This window comes from Pelodiscus sinensis, chromosome 4, assembly GCF_049634645.1.
Source record: "Pelodiscus sinensis isolate JC-2024 chromosome 4, ASM4963464v1, whole genome shotgun sequence".
In the NCBI taxonomy this organism is placed as follows: domain Eukaryota; kingdom Metazoa; phylum Chordata; order Testudines; family Trionychidae; genus Pelodiscus; species Pelodiscus sinensis.
The window spans coordinates 76,442,787-76,455,098 of record NC_134714.1 but is presented as its reverse complement, the minus strand read 5'-3'; the positions used below and the strand labels follow the sequence as shown (position 1 = coordinate 76,455,098).

The window sequence follows — 12,312 nt, the reverse complement described above, 5'->3', positions numbered from 1 at the left end:
ATAGCATTTGCAAATGCCAATATGATGCCTGCATGTGGAATATAACAGTCTGGATATTAGCAGATGCAATTCCTTTGCCAAATCTTCCAAACATTTCCTTTGGGAGAAAGACAGCTGATGGGATAGTTCTCCTAATCTGATTACAGATGGTGTTCCCTTGCTGATCAGAGTAGATCTATGGACTGGGTTGTGTAGTGGGACTATTTGGTTGAACAATCAGGTCACATCTCCTACAGCATGTTAGTACTCCAGATAGGGTGCCTCCAGTGGCATGGATTTGTAAGGCAGATCCACATAGTTTTATATAATATACTACCTACGCTGGTTAACGTAATGATAACAGCAGTACAAACATACTGTGCCTCACTAAAATGGTCATATTCATTAATTTCAAGAGGACACAGATGCTAAACGCATACCCTGAAATAGCTCCCCCCAGGGTCTCCTTTCCAGTTGCTCATGAAAAATTATTTAAAAAACCCTCAAAACTCTCCCTTCAGATTCTTCTGCCCTTGAAGAGTTCCCAGCATGTGAAAGTGAAATCAGCTGTGCTGCGAGAGGAAATCCTTTCTCTTTGCCCAGACCTCTTCATCGTGCTGCAAATAACAGCTGCACATTTAAACTGCTTTTCATTTATTCTTTCATTTGCAGAGGAGAACTGCAAATAAAAATCGTGTGCCAGTGGTGTGCCAGTGATGTGGGTATGGGGAAAGGGTTGGGATTGTGCAAAATGCAAGGTAATTGATGTGCAGTGAATTATACAAGGCAAAAGGAGACTACTTCCCTCACCGAAAGAGGACTTATTTAAATTTCCCTTCCCAGTGGAAAATACAAGGGTATCCTAGAATAAAGTTACACACCATTCTAGTAATATGATGGTATGAAAGTAATATGCCTTAAGCTTCCAGCAGCTGAAGATATTGGACACACAGTACCACCCAGGATCTAACCCTTAGACCATCTTCTCCAAGCTATGCAACCACTAGAGAAAAATACTTGTAGCTTTCGGAGGGAGTATAGGCTAACGATTAGATCAGAGGAGAGGACATCAGGTCTATTAGGTCTCAGGGTATGTGCACACTGCAAAGCGTACTTGAGTAGTGGCAGGGATGCACACGGAGCCATGCTTGCTGATCGAGACTGCCTCCACGCAGTCACATTGCAGAGTTGCACACAACTCATACCCATGTGGCTTCAATTATACAGATTCAGCACTAAAAATTTTTTAAGGACATATCCAGAGGTCTCAGCACCTCACCAAACTGAGCCATTGTAGGACATGGTTTGTGCATATTGTGGGAAAACTTATGGGTCCTTCCCGAGCCTCTGCACACAAGTGTTCTTAGCCTCTCAATGCATCTGTCTGCTCCCAGCTGGGCCGCTAGCCCTTCATGTGACCATAAGCAAATCAATTTATTAGTATTACTATTATTATTATGTATATTACAGTTGTGCCTAGGAGCCCTAGTCATGGATCTAGGTCCTGTTGTGCTAGGTGCTTTAGGAACACAGAACCAAAAAAGACAGTGCTTACAATCTAAGTAGGGTTGCCAGATACTGTCACAAAAAATACAGAACAAATGGCAGGAAAAAAATTGGTTGAGGAAAAAAAATTGTCTGCAGTAATAAAAACAACATGAAGGAATGATGCACCTCAGATACCTCACTAGCGCACAATAGTGCCTACATAAAAATGTGTCTATGCTTCTTTGAGATTCTTGAAAGACACAAAGCAGTTACAAAACCGTATATAGTTTAGGGACATTTGCAATCACTTAAGTAGCATAGTTTTAGAGAAAAGTATGGGATCTGCCAGGAAAATGAAAGCAAAAAACAGCCTCTATGCACAATGAATAATGAGAATCAATTAAGTTCTTCTGGCTTTTGATTATTTAGAATGTTTCACTTTTAAGTCTTTAGTGCTGTAATACTGGGTGCAAAATTCAGCAGGGGAATGTTTATTTACTTCATCAGTTGTTTTTCTGGGAGGTTTTGGCTTTTGTTTTTAAATTTCTGGAAATATTTGTATTGGTGTTAGGCTTTACAATAGCTTGTTTCTACAACAGTTAAACTTTGAGACAAATTTAATTTGACAGTGGTGCATTACAAAGCTAAACCTCAGTTCTACAAACACTCATATGACTTTGTTCACTTTAGTCCTAGTGACTTCACTAGAAATTATTCATGTAAATAAACTCACGTGTGCCTAAATTTTCAGAATCAGGGCATCAGGAGTCATGCCGGGAACTACTTATTTAAGCCATTACATTTTTTAATGGCTTCACGTGAAAATAATCACCAAAATGTGTTTGTTTTAAGGCTTCGGGTTAGAAATTCGCCAGCTGGCTACAGCTAGAACTACAACTTCCACAATGCAAGGCAACTGCAGTTCTAATCATCTGACTTACCCGTAGCTCTTGTGATTGCTAGTCTTGCCGTCACATGATAGACTTAAGATGGCTCCAGTGACAGAAGAACAGTTTGCAGCTCTGCAGATCTTATTGAAGGTAAAAGGGAGAGAGGGGAAGAGACACAAATGTCCTGTGTTAGCATGTTTCCTTTTTTAAATCCTTGCACTGGTAAACAGCTGCTAAGTTCTGCCCCAAAGGTGGCTGCATATCATTGATCCGTGGATAGAGTTTGTAAAGAAATATGCCATATACATGTGATTTAGTGTTTATTACTAACAAGAGAGAATAAAAAATGTTTGCTCTTATTGAGCTGCTGACTAAATGGTTTTTCTCTCCCTGGGATCAAGAGTGGTGCACTCTGGAAGCTGTCACTTATAGGGGTGAGCTGTACTTAGTCATCTGTGCAAACTTTGGAGACAGGAGAGATGCCTGTTCAATTGGAGTTGAATTCAGAAAGTGTCTTTGCATGTTGGCTCAGGTCCATGCACATAAATGAACTTTTAGCCTCACTGCCTCTTCATAGCAAGCCCAGACACATGCAAAATTAAAGCGTCTGTATTCATATATGCCAACCCCCCTCAATCCTTTCAAGCAGTATTTTTTTCCTAGTCGGTGTGGTCAAATAGCATTGTAACAGGAATGGTTTGTTGTCCTTTTAAGGACTTTTTTAAAGTAGATTCCAGTTTTGAATGAAGACACACACCCCGCAACACAGGATTGGGAGCCTGGCACGCCTAAATTCAGAGTCTGCCACCAGCTCCCTATGTGGCTTCAGGCAAGTCACTTCACCTGTTTGCAAAACTAGTATAATGCCCAGGGGAATATTGGAGTGAGTAGTGCAATGCTTTGCAGTTGTAAAACACTCTATAAAAGTACTCACTGATTCCTCTGCATTATAAACAATGGTGTCTGAGCTCCATACTCATTATTTTCCAGGCTTCCTCAAAGGACGTAGTTAGACAGCTATGCCAAGAGTGCTTTTCTAGCTCAACAGGAAGCTCAAGCAAATTGATTGACAGCACCTGTTCCAAACTGTCTGTGACATCAGAAGAAGCAGCTCAAGTAAGAGTGCAATGACACTTCATCAATTGTCTTATTGACAGGGCCTGCATGTAGCAGGTGCATTTCCCTCCTGCTCCTCTTTGCAAGCAGCCAAACATTGGTGAGAAGCAGACTTTAAAACTAATGGTAATTAATTGATCATCAGCTTTCACTGTGATGGCTAATGAGGCAGTGTGTCATCTTCAGTGCTGCAGTCGGACAGGTTCAGCACTCCATTGGGGCCTCTGTGTCAGCCTGTGAAGACAGGACATCCTCACAGATACTAGAACACAAAATGGGGAATTCTGCTTCACAAGTGCAGTCAAAATGGATGCAGATTCTATATACACCAGAATGACCTTCATCTGTCTGATAGCAGGGATCATGAATCCGTTGGTGGGAGTAAAGCCCCTTAAAGATCTAAAGTAATTATACAGGAAGAAGCAACTGTGGCAGTTTAAGAACAAACTAATGCATCTAAAAGCCACTGCAAATTATTTCATGCAGTAAGTTAAAGCCCTAGGTACAATCCAAACAGGGTCTTCCCTCCCCCATTTACCTAACCAAAGTTTTTAATTAATTATGTTTCATTCTGTGAATTGAGTGAAAACTCTGTTCAAACAGAGCTGCTGGCTAAAAGTCAAGTCATACATCGGGATCAGTGGGCACAGACACCTGTGTCCTATAGAATACCATGCAGGATTGGAGGCTAAATCATGCTAGCTGGCTTATGGGTTTTTTTCAAGATTTTGGGTTCTAGTATTCAGAAGTGCTTAAGCGATTTAGGATCTTAAATCCCATTGGCTTTCTTTTTTTCAATTTTCCCAAGGCTGAACACGCAGTTCAAAATATAGATAAGAGTATACTCCAGGGAACAATCCTTCATCAACAGAGGGATGGTCAAGGTCACCCATAAACCTGTGCCCCCAGCAGGGGTTCTTGTACGTTTCAAAGGAGGAATGCGGAAGTGCCTATTGACTAGTTGATGGAATTTCCATCGACTAGTCAAATTAACCGCATTTTAACATTCCTAGTACAGGTTGAAGTACGGTGAATTGTGAGCCTCACATATCAAGCAAGGTCTTTGTCATTTCTTACAGAAAATGAAATTCTATAACTGATTTTGCAGTTGGCTCCATATGGGGGGGGGGGGGGAGAGACCTTCAGTGGGACTCCATGAGGGCCTGCACACATGCATCTGATTGCTGGAACCGGCCTGAAGCATGTACATTTCCCTGCACCCTGTCTGGTTACTGAAGTCACTCCCTGTGCAGTATGTGGTGACCATCAGCTTCTTTTCTATTAACTGTTCCTTTCCTGCAGCTGGTCTGCTCTTTGCACAACCTCACCAGGCACATTGTGTATCGGGGCCTGTCATCTGCAGAAGAAATTCTCTCTCTTTTCCCAGAGAACTTCCACCAGAGCCTAAAAAACCTCCTGACCAAGATAATTTTGGAAAATGTGTAAGTGCTTGCCTTTTGATTGCATTTGGATGTTAAGCAAGAGAATGTTACATATCCCCAGTGTTCACATGGCTGGCAGCCTGGAACACCTTGGCATAGCTCAACTTGCGTAGCTTATTTCGAGTTAAGCCCCGCTGTGTAGATGCACCCTAAGTGAGTATCCCACAGAATTGTGTGGTACAGCAGGAAATTTAACCTCTGTCACTCAAATCTCCAACTAGTGTCTTCGCCATTGGCCCAGCCTTACTGCCCATCAGGTTGTCTTACAGTTTTGGAAGAAATGAAAAATTAAAACGATGCAGCATTTTGTGGTGGTAAGGTAGCCTGGCAAACCTGCAGAGAACTATACAGGCCATCAGTAAATTGCACCAAGTTTCTGATGGCAAAGCAATTTTTCCCTGAGTACTATGGGCCAACCTTTGCCTTTATTCTACACTCTTCAACTCTTGCAATTGCCACAATAAAGTTGTCACCTACTACGGGTAGTCTCCTTTCTCCAGCCTCTCTCTTTTCTGACTGATCCTTTTGCAAGGAGTCTCTCCACTCACTATTCCTGTTGTGCTTTGCTGCTGTAATCTCCTTTAAAGCCCTGACCGTATTTGTTTTCCTCTTCTTTTGCACAGCGCTGTCTGGAGGAACGAAGCACAATCAAGTCAGAGTAAGTAGCAGACTGGCTTTTGAGGTTATTAATATTTGCAAGGTGGTTAGCAAGACCTTGAAATTTCAATCTGAGGTATACTAAAATGGTGTGTGCCAAACTTTTGAAAACTGAGCCTCCCTTCAGGAAGTGGAAACCAATGCTGTCATCTCATACTTACTTTTCCATGGTTTAAGAGCTTGCTTATTTTAGGCCTAGTCTACACTGCCACTTTACAGCGCTGTAACTTCCTGCTCAGAGTTGTGGAAAAACTGCATTCTGAACACTAGCATAGATCTTTGTAGGGCAGTTTCTTTCCTTTCTGACGTGGTTTGGTGTCTAGTGAATAGTTAACGTTGACATTTAAAGGCATCTGACTTAGCCCCCTTTTCAAATGCTTGAACAGTTCACATCTCGGAGGCATTTTGTCAGAGTCTCTGCGAACTTAAAGTCTGCTTCAGCTTTCTGCTTCAGCTCTGGGTGTGCCACTTTTCCCGCAAAATTTAAATTAAAAAAACAACCCGCATAGGAATGTTAAAATCAGGTAATTGGGGGAACCACTGAAATTACCTGCTGCACTTTTAAACTGGTTCCTGGCATATACTAGCTCCCTTCTGCCGGCCCCCTGCTCCTGGGGAGCTGACTGTCACCTCATGCTGCTCATACAGAGGCAGCAGTATGGGGCAGCAGCCAGCTCCCCGGAAGCAGGGCGGGAGGTAGTGTGTAGCCATTCATGGTAACCAGTAAGCCTAAGCTTATCAGTTAACTGTGTAAATGGTTATCCTGTGACATCCCTAAAGAAAATCAAGACCTTTCAAGGAAAAGCAGAGAGAGAAACAGCTTGAATTAGCCAACTTGGCAGGAGAATCGCGTGCAATGTCAGAGCAAAGTTCAAGCAGTGACTTGGCCCAGTTTGGGGAGTCTGCTCTTACCATTTGTCCCCAGACCTGAATCCCAGGGGACAGTGCAGATTTGGCTGGCAAGCATTTGTGTGTGAGTCACTCCCATTTACAGTCTAGTATTGGGCAGCATTCACAACCCAATGTAAGATGCAGCTGTTGAGCCCTGTTTTTTAATCAGCAAGGCAATCATTGCCAGGCTCTTTGGAGGCCCAGGAAACTGTCCTAAGTTTTATGACACATGTCAATCAACCATTCATAATGTTTGTTGTTGAAATCATTATATCTGCCCCTCTAGAAATGTGCAGCAAATGCCTGATCAGCATAATCCACCATTTCCCGGAAAAGAATAGCTTTTTCCAACATGGTGGAATAGCCTGTTCAGCAGCTAGTACGTGATTAAGATAAAGGCCAGAAGCCCTAAAGCAGAGTTCCTGAATGTGTCAGCAGAGCTATTGCCGATAGACCATGGTTGGGCACATGGTGCTGGCTCAAGTTATCTCTTAGATCGCATTGTAATGTGAAGAAATGTGAAAAACTACAATTAGGACAATATTTAGTGTAAGCAGGTGCTGTAATTGCAGTTATGTCATGCAGCTGCATGGCACAGCCTCACCCCCATCACCTGTACTTCATCAAGATGTTTGAAAACCCTTTATTTTCTTACTGTGCTATTTTCCCAGACTGTTGGGTATGCTGCCCCTTGCCTCTGCCCACTGGGAGGAGTCAGGGGGCGCCCATACTGGCTATGAGTTGTTCTCTACAGTGTCAGCTTTCTTTTGAAAGACAACTCCTCAGTTGTTAGGGTTGCAAAGAAAAGTTTAAAAAAAGCGTAGGAAGTATAGTTGAAACAGAGCTTAAGTTTGCAGAGACTCTGACAAAATGTCTCTGAGATATGAACTGTCGGGGCACTTAAAAGGGGGCTGAGTCAGATGCCTTTAAATGTCAACATTGTTAACTATTCACTAGACACCAAAGCACTTCAGAAAGGAAAAACTGCCCTACAAAGATCTATGCTCGTGTTTGGAATGCAGCTTGTAGTTATTTTCCCAGGCTTTCCCTGTATTAGTAGCCTTTCCAGTTTGGACACAAGGTGAGTTGTGGGATTATCCTGCTGCTTTAGGAGATTTGCTGTACTACTTCTGCTTTTAATTTTGTGCAGCCTCTGACCTCTTAACCTTGAAAGACACAGCCAGGCTGTGTATGCTCCATCAGATGAAACGATGTAACCTTTTTCTCTCCTAGGTAGAATATAGATTCTTAAATGTCAAATGGTCAGCCAAGTTCAAATAGCCTCATTCTCTTAACAGGTTTATAGTGTTCTGGGCATCTTAAGCACCAACATCGGCATTTCATTACACTGTTGAATTAATCCGCTCTAATGCGATGGAAATTGGGTCAGGCTTAAATCATTGGTCATCCATCAAGTGCAAGTGCTTTGGTGCATTTAATGAATTGGCCAGATGCAGAGAGGTGGCTGTGCCCCAGCACATACACTGTACCCCAGAGTTCCTTTGCTAGCAGGCATGGGAGTGGAAATCATGTATTTTGCATTGCTGAGTTTTCAGATCATTCCTACATGATTTATCTTTCAACTGCAGCATGGAGCAGGACACACTGTAGGGCCCAAATCAAGGCACATTGAAATGCTGGCTGTAGGCTTCAGGGAGAAGCCAGTTCGGTAAAGCAAGAAGAATGCTGGCATAGGGGGTCCTTTGGAGAAAGGAATTAATAAGCCTTATTGCTCCTCTCCCCTGCTTGTTTTGCACTCTCTCTAGGGTTGCCTTGTGTGCTGTTTCATTCCCAGCTGCCTGCAACTTACATGTTGTACAGAGCAGCGGCCTGATTTGGAACCAGAAAGTGCTTTGTGCCTCTATGGAGATTATAGGCTTTTGGTTTGTTTCAGTGCAATCTGATGTCATGGAAATGGTTATCTGCAACATCTCAGTGGCTCCTATAGCAAAAGCTGGGATTACTGCATGTGGACAAGCCCAAGTCATAAGCTTTAACTAAATGTAACTTTCAATCTTGCAGTCTCCCTACCTCGGCTGGTTGACATGGACTGGAGAGTGGACATCAAGACCTCCTCGGACAGCATCGGCAGAATGGCAGTACCCACCTGTCTACTACAGTTGAAGGTAATGCATGGGTTACTGTGTCCAGGTGAGAGTTCAGGTGCAAGAGAATCACTCTGTAGCAGCAGAGAAGAGTTCAGTGCTAACTTACTTGTGATGCTAGATAGGCACAAATAGAAATGATACAAGAGAAATATGGGTGGATCCCCCATGAATGAATGAGGTCTAGAGGGGGAACCATGACAGACCCTTTGGAGGATGGGAAAGTTCTCTGCTATTACAAGGAGCCAGCTTGCTGAGCTCTAGGACAACTTGAATTCTCTGACACATGGGGTATGTCTAGACTACAGGGTTTTGTCGACAGAAGTTTTGTCAACAGATTCTGTCGACAGAGCGTCTAGACTACATCCAGTTCTGTCGACAAAGCAAGCCGCTTTGTCGACATAACTGTGTGGACACAAAGGACAGTGTAGATGCAATAATGCCTTCTATCGACAGAACTCTGTCAACAAAAGGCGTTATTCCTCATCGAATGAGGTTTACATACGTCGACAAAACTGCTAAGTTTTGTCAACGTTATGTCGACATAACTCAAAGGTAATGTGGACGCAGGTATAGTTTTGTCGACAAAAGTCCACTTTTGTCGACAAAACCCTGTAGTCTAGACACACCCATGGAGACCACATTAGGCTAGCAAATCATAAGGTGCCATCTGGCCCTTCATCCAAGACTGTTATTCACTCTAACCCACCATCTCTTTAGTAGATTATTCTGGGGTTAGTTTTTGGCTACAGGAGACCTCCCTCACTGACACGTAGATCAGGTGAGACGGGGAGGAGGAGGGAATAGCTAGATTCCCTGGATGTGCAAGTTTAAATCCCAGGAGGTCCACTCAACCCTCTGTGCTTCAAGAACCTTTAAAGTGAGTTGGGATGGATGGTCTCTTCCAGAGGAGATACTATGTGAGAGGAGAAAAATCTGGTAGCTGTGTACTCTGTAGGGACGCTAAAGAGCCCATTGGTACTGCTAGTAAGAGTATCAGACACTTCTCCTACAAGATGGGGTTTTGCCTGGGTGAGAGTTTCCCCTTTACTCACTGTTGTGCCACGTAGTTGCTTGTCTTCACCAATGAAATGTAGCTTCCTTGGTGGGAGATGTTCAGTTCGGGAAGCACACTGGGGCTCTTCAGCTATTGTGCCCATCAGCTATTTTTAGTCCATCTTCAATCAGTTGTGCTTTGAAGGGAGGCACCGGAGGGCAGGTAGATGTCTCCTGTGAGTTCAGACCACTTTTTTACTTCAGGTTCAGGAAGATCCTGCCCTGTGTGAGGACAACCCTGTGATCTCCGCAGTGACTGTGGAGCTGAATAAGGAAACCCTGGACACTATGTTAGAGGGGCTGGGAAGGATCCGAGACCAACTCTCTGCTGTTGCAAACAAATGAATGCCTGAGATGTGAATTTCACCTGCCATTTATACCTGGGAAGGAACTCTCTTCTATTGCAAATAGAGTTCTGATAGCTTACAGGCTGGTATCTCTTTCTATACTAAACAAGATTAAAAAATGGGTGGGTTGATTTTTTGGGGGGGGGGTGAGGAAAGGGAGGTAGTAACACGACTATCCAAAAGCAGACGTTTGAATGTGCACTGGCTTTGGTGCCAAATGTATTTTACTAATGTTGAAGAAACTCCTCTCCTATTCGGAGAAGGATTTAAAGGCTCAGAGCCTGGCTTAATCATAAGGGTTGTAATGGGAAATAGCGTTCGCTCCACTGGCTGCTGCTATTTCCCTGCCCTGAGATTAGGGACGAAAAGACTGAGGGTAGCTGATGGGCTGGCTTCCAGCATTACCAGACAATGAGGGCGCTTCTCTCTTGAAGGAGTGTGTACTGAGGTGCATGCTTCTCACTCTGTCTCAATCAGGCACAGCTGTGCTACAGATCGTTACTATGGAATAATGTTTTGAAATAGGGCAATTATGCAGTGGAGTATTCCTCTCTGATTGGCTCCATATTACTCTTTGCACAATAACTAGCCTGAGCACATCACTGTAAGTAAGTGGGTTGGAACATCTTTAGTAGAAAGTCATTTCTTCCTTCTGGCAGAAAAGAAAAGGGGGGTGGGTTTGCTCACTTACATTGGGTTTAAGAGACTTAGGCTTTGTCTTCCCTGAAGAACAAAAAATAAAAGTGTGAAGATAGATTTAGATGGTGAAGAATAAGTAGCAACTGTGTGTACCACAGCTGGTGCCTGTAACACACTCCCCCTCCCCCCATAATGTGCAGTTATATCATCTTCATGTAAAATAAATCTTTTTTTAGTAAAAGCAAAAATAAACTGTTACTTGATTGTATTCAGAATAAACCTGAATTCATACATGTCTCTCTAGGTACACTCCCTCAGTTTCTCTGTGACACACGCTTTCTATTAGTTGGATGGCAAGTTCAGGCTTGTTCCTTTCTTTGGCTCTTAGGCGGACAGAGCTGATCCCTTCGTGGTCTCTTTACTCCTTTTAGTGTGAACTTCCAGATCAAATGAGTCTCACCTTTCCCTCTCATGTGTGCAGTGAGAGAGAGGCCTGAGGTGAATATCTCATTCAAACTCCCTCAGGTTGTTTTGTGAGCAGAGCTGAGACCCACACTTCATGTAGATTCCTCATTCTGTAATGTGCCAATCAGAAACCCTGAATCTGAACACCCTTCAACTCTGCTACTCGGGCCCATCTTTAATTTGCAATAGTTAGCATTTCCTTAGAACGTAGATAAGGGGCTCAGTTCCTACAAGCATTAATTCATTCAATGAACTTATAGGAAGGTGGCCTAACTAAAGCATCAAATAGCAACGTGACTTATTTGAGAGCTTAATGAATCATTAGCTGCACTGAGACTAGAACCCACAAGCCCTGGCTCAAGTAGCCTTGGTTCCAACAAGTTCCCTCAGTGGGGATTTTTGAGGTTCTGATGACACATAAACATATTCTTTCACATTACGCAGTAGTGTGGGCCCCTCATTATAAGAGGGCGAGTTGCTGATTTTAGTGCTCTCACATGAGGGCAATAGCACCTTCAGATGAGCGCTCATTCAAATGAAAACATCCTTCCTTCTGTGAGAGCCAGACTGTGCTCTCATGGTGGCTGGTTCTGAACGCTGCGCCAACCACTGACTGTTCAGCATCCAACTTGTCCACACGTGCCACTGCCTTCAACTGCAGCACCCTTGCTGGCATTAGAAACTTTAATTACATGGTATAGTAATTACAGTGACCTCTGCCCATTTTTCTTCTCACTGGCAAGCTTTCATGTAGGTGGTTGACTGATTTCTTTTTATATAGAGAGTTAATACTATTGCCACTTGGGTGTTGCTTATTGACTAGCTGACATATCCTGGATGTAACTTGATTAAGGTATATAATTTAAGCTTCTATAGGTTTTCTGCTTTCCAATAAGCACATCACAGATGTCACTGTACTAGCAAGCGCTGTACCATTACAAGGCAATACATCCCCTTACTGCTGTATCATAAAATGTTCTACAGCATTATCTAATAGCACTAATATGGTGAAGATAGGGTTGTTTATAAATACTAATGAATTAAGCCTCACAAACACATTGCTGAGGCAGGAGTATTGGGAATTAGTGTCTTGGTTATATGTATGAGTAAATTAAGCCATAAGGAATATAGCCTAAAGCCATAGAAGGCTTCAGAGAGAGAGCTGGCAATGGACTCAGAATGTCTGATGTCCCACACTGTATGCATTAGACCAAGGATGGGCAAAATACAGGCTGCA

At 43.1% G+C, this 12,312-nt stretch overlaps 1 protein-coding gene and 1 long non-coding RNA gene across 9 annotated transcripts in view; one reads left to right on the top strand and one right to left on the bottom strand.

Moving 5' to 3' along the window:
* The window catches only part of LOC142829161 (uncharacterized), a 30,825-nt gene extending 28,303 nt beyond the window's left edge, over positions 1-2,522 (bottom strand). The window contains exon 1 of the long non-coding RNA XR_012903516.1: positions 2,409-2,522. This is a non-coding gene — a long non-coding RNA (uncharacterized LOC142829161). The remainder of the gene's footprint in view (positions 1-2,408) is intronic.
* COMMD9 (COMM domain containing 9) overlaps positions 1-12,312 on the top strand; it is a 48,010-nt gene that overhangs the window by 9,929 nt on the left and 25,769 nt on the right. For 4 of the 8 annotated variants that reach the window (XR_012903515.1, XM_075927503.1, XM_075927500.1 and 1 more), the window contains exons 1-2: positions 5,543-5,573; positions 8,486-8,589. Coding sequence is in view for 4 of the 8 variants with exons in the window: in XM_006124465.4 (XP_006124527.1) it covers positions 2,457-2,507; positions 3,348-3,473; positions 4,776-4,915; positions 5,539-5,573; positions 8,486-8,589; positions 9,829-9,969 (597 nt within the window). In the remaining 4 variants the exon portion in view is untranslated. Of the gene's footprint in view, positions 1-2,319; positions 2,508-3,159; positions 3,187-3,347; positions 3,474-4,775; positions 4,916-5,538; positions 5,574-8,485; positions 8,590-9,828; positions 11,276-12,312 lie in introns of those variants that run through there. The other 4 variants (XM_006124465.4, XM_075927502.1, XM_075927501.1 and 1 more) reach the window with 4 other exon arrangements.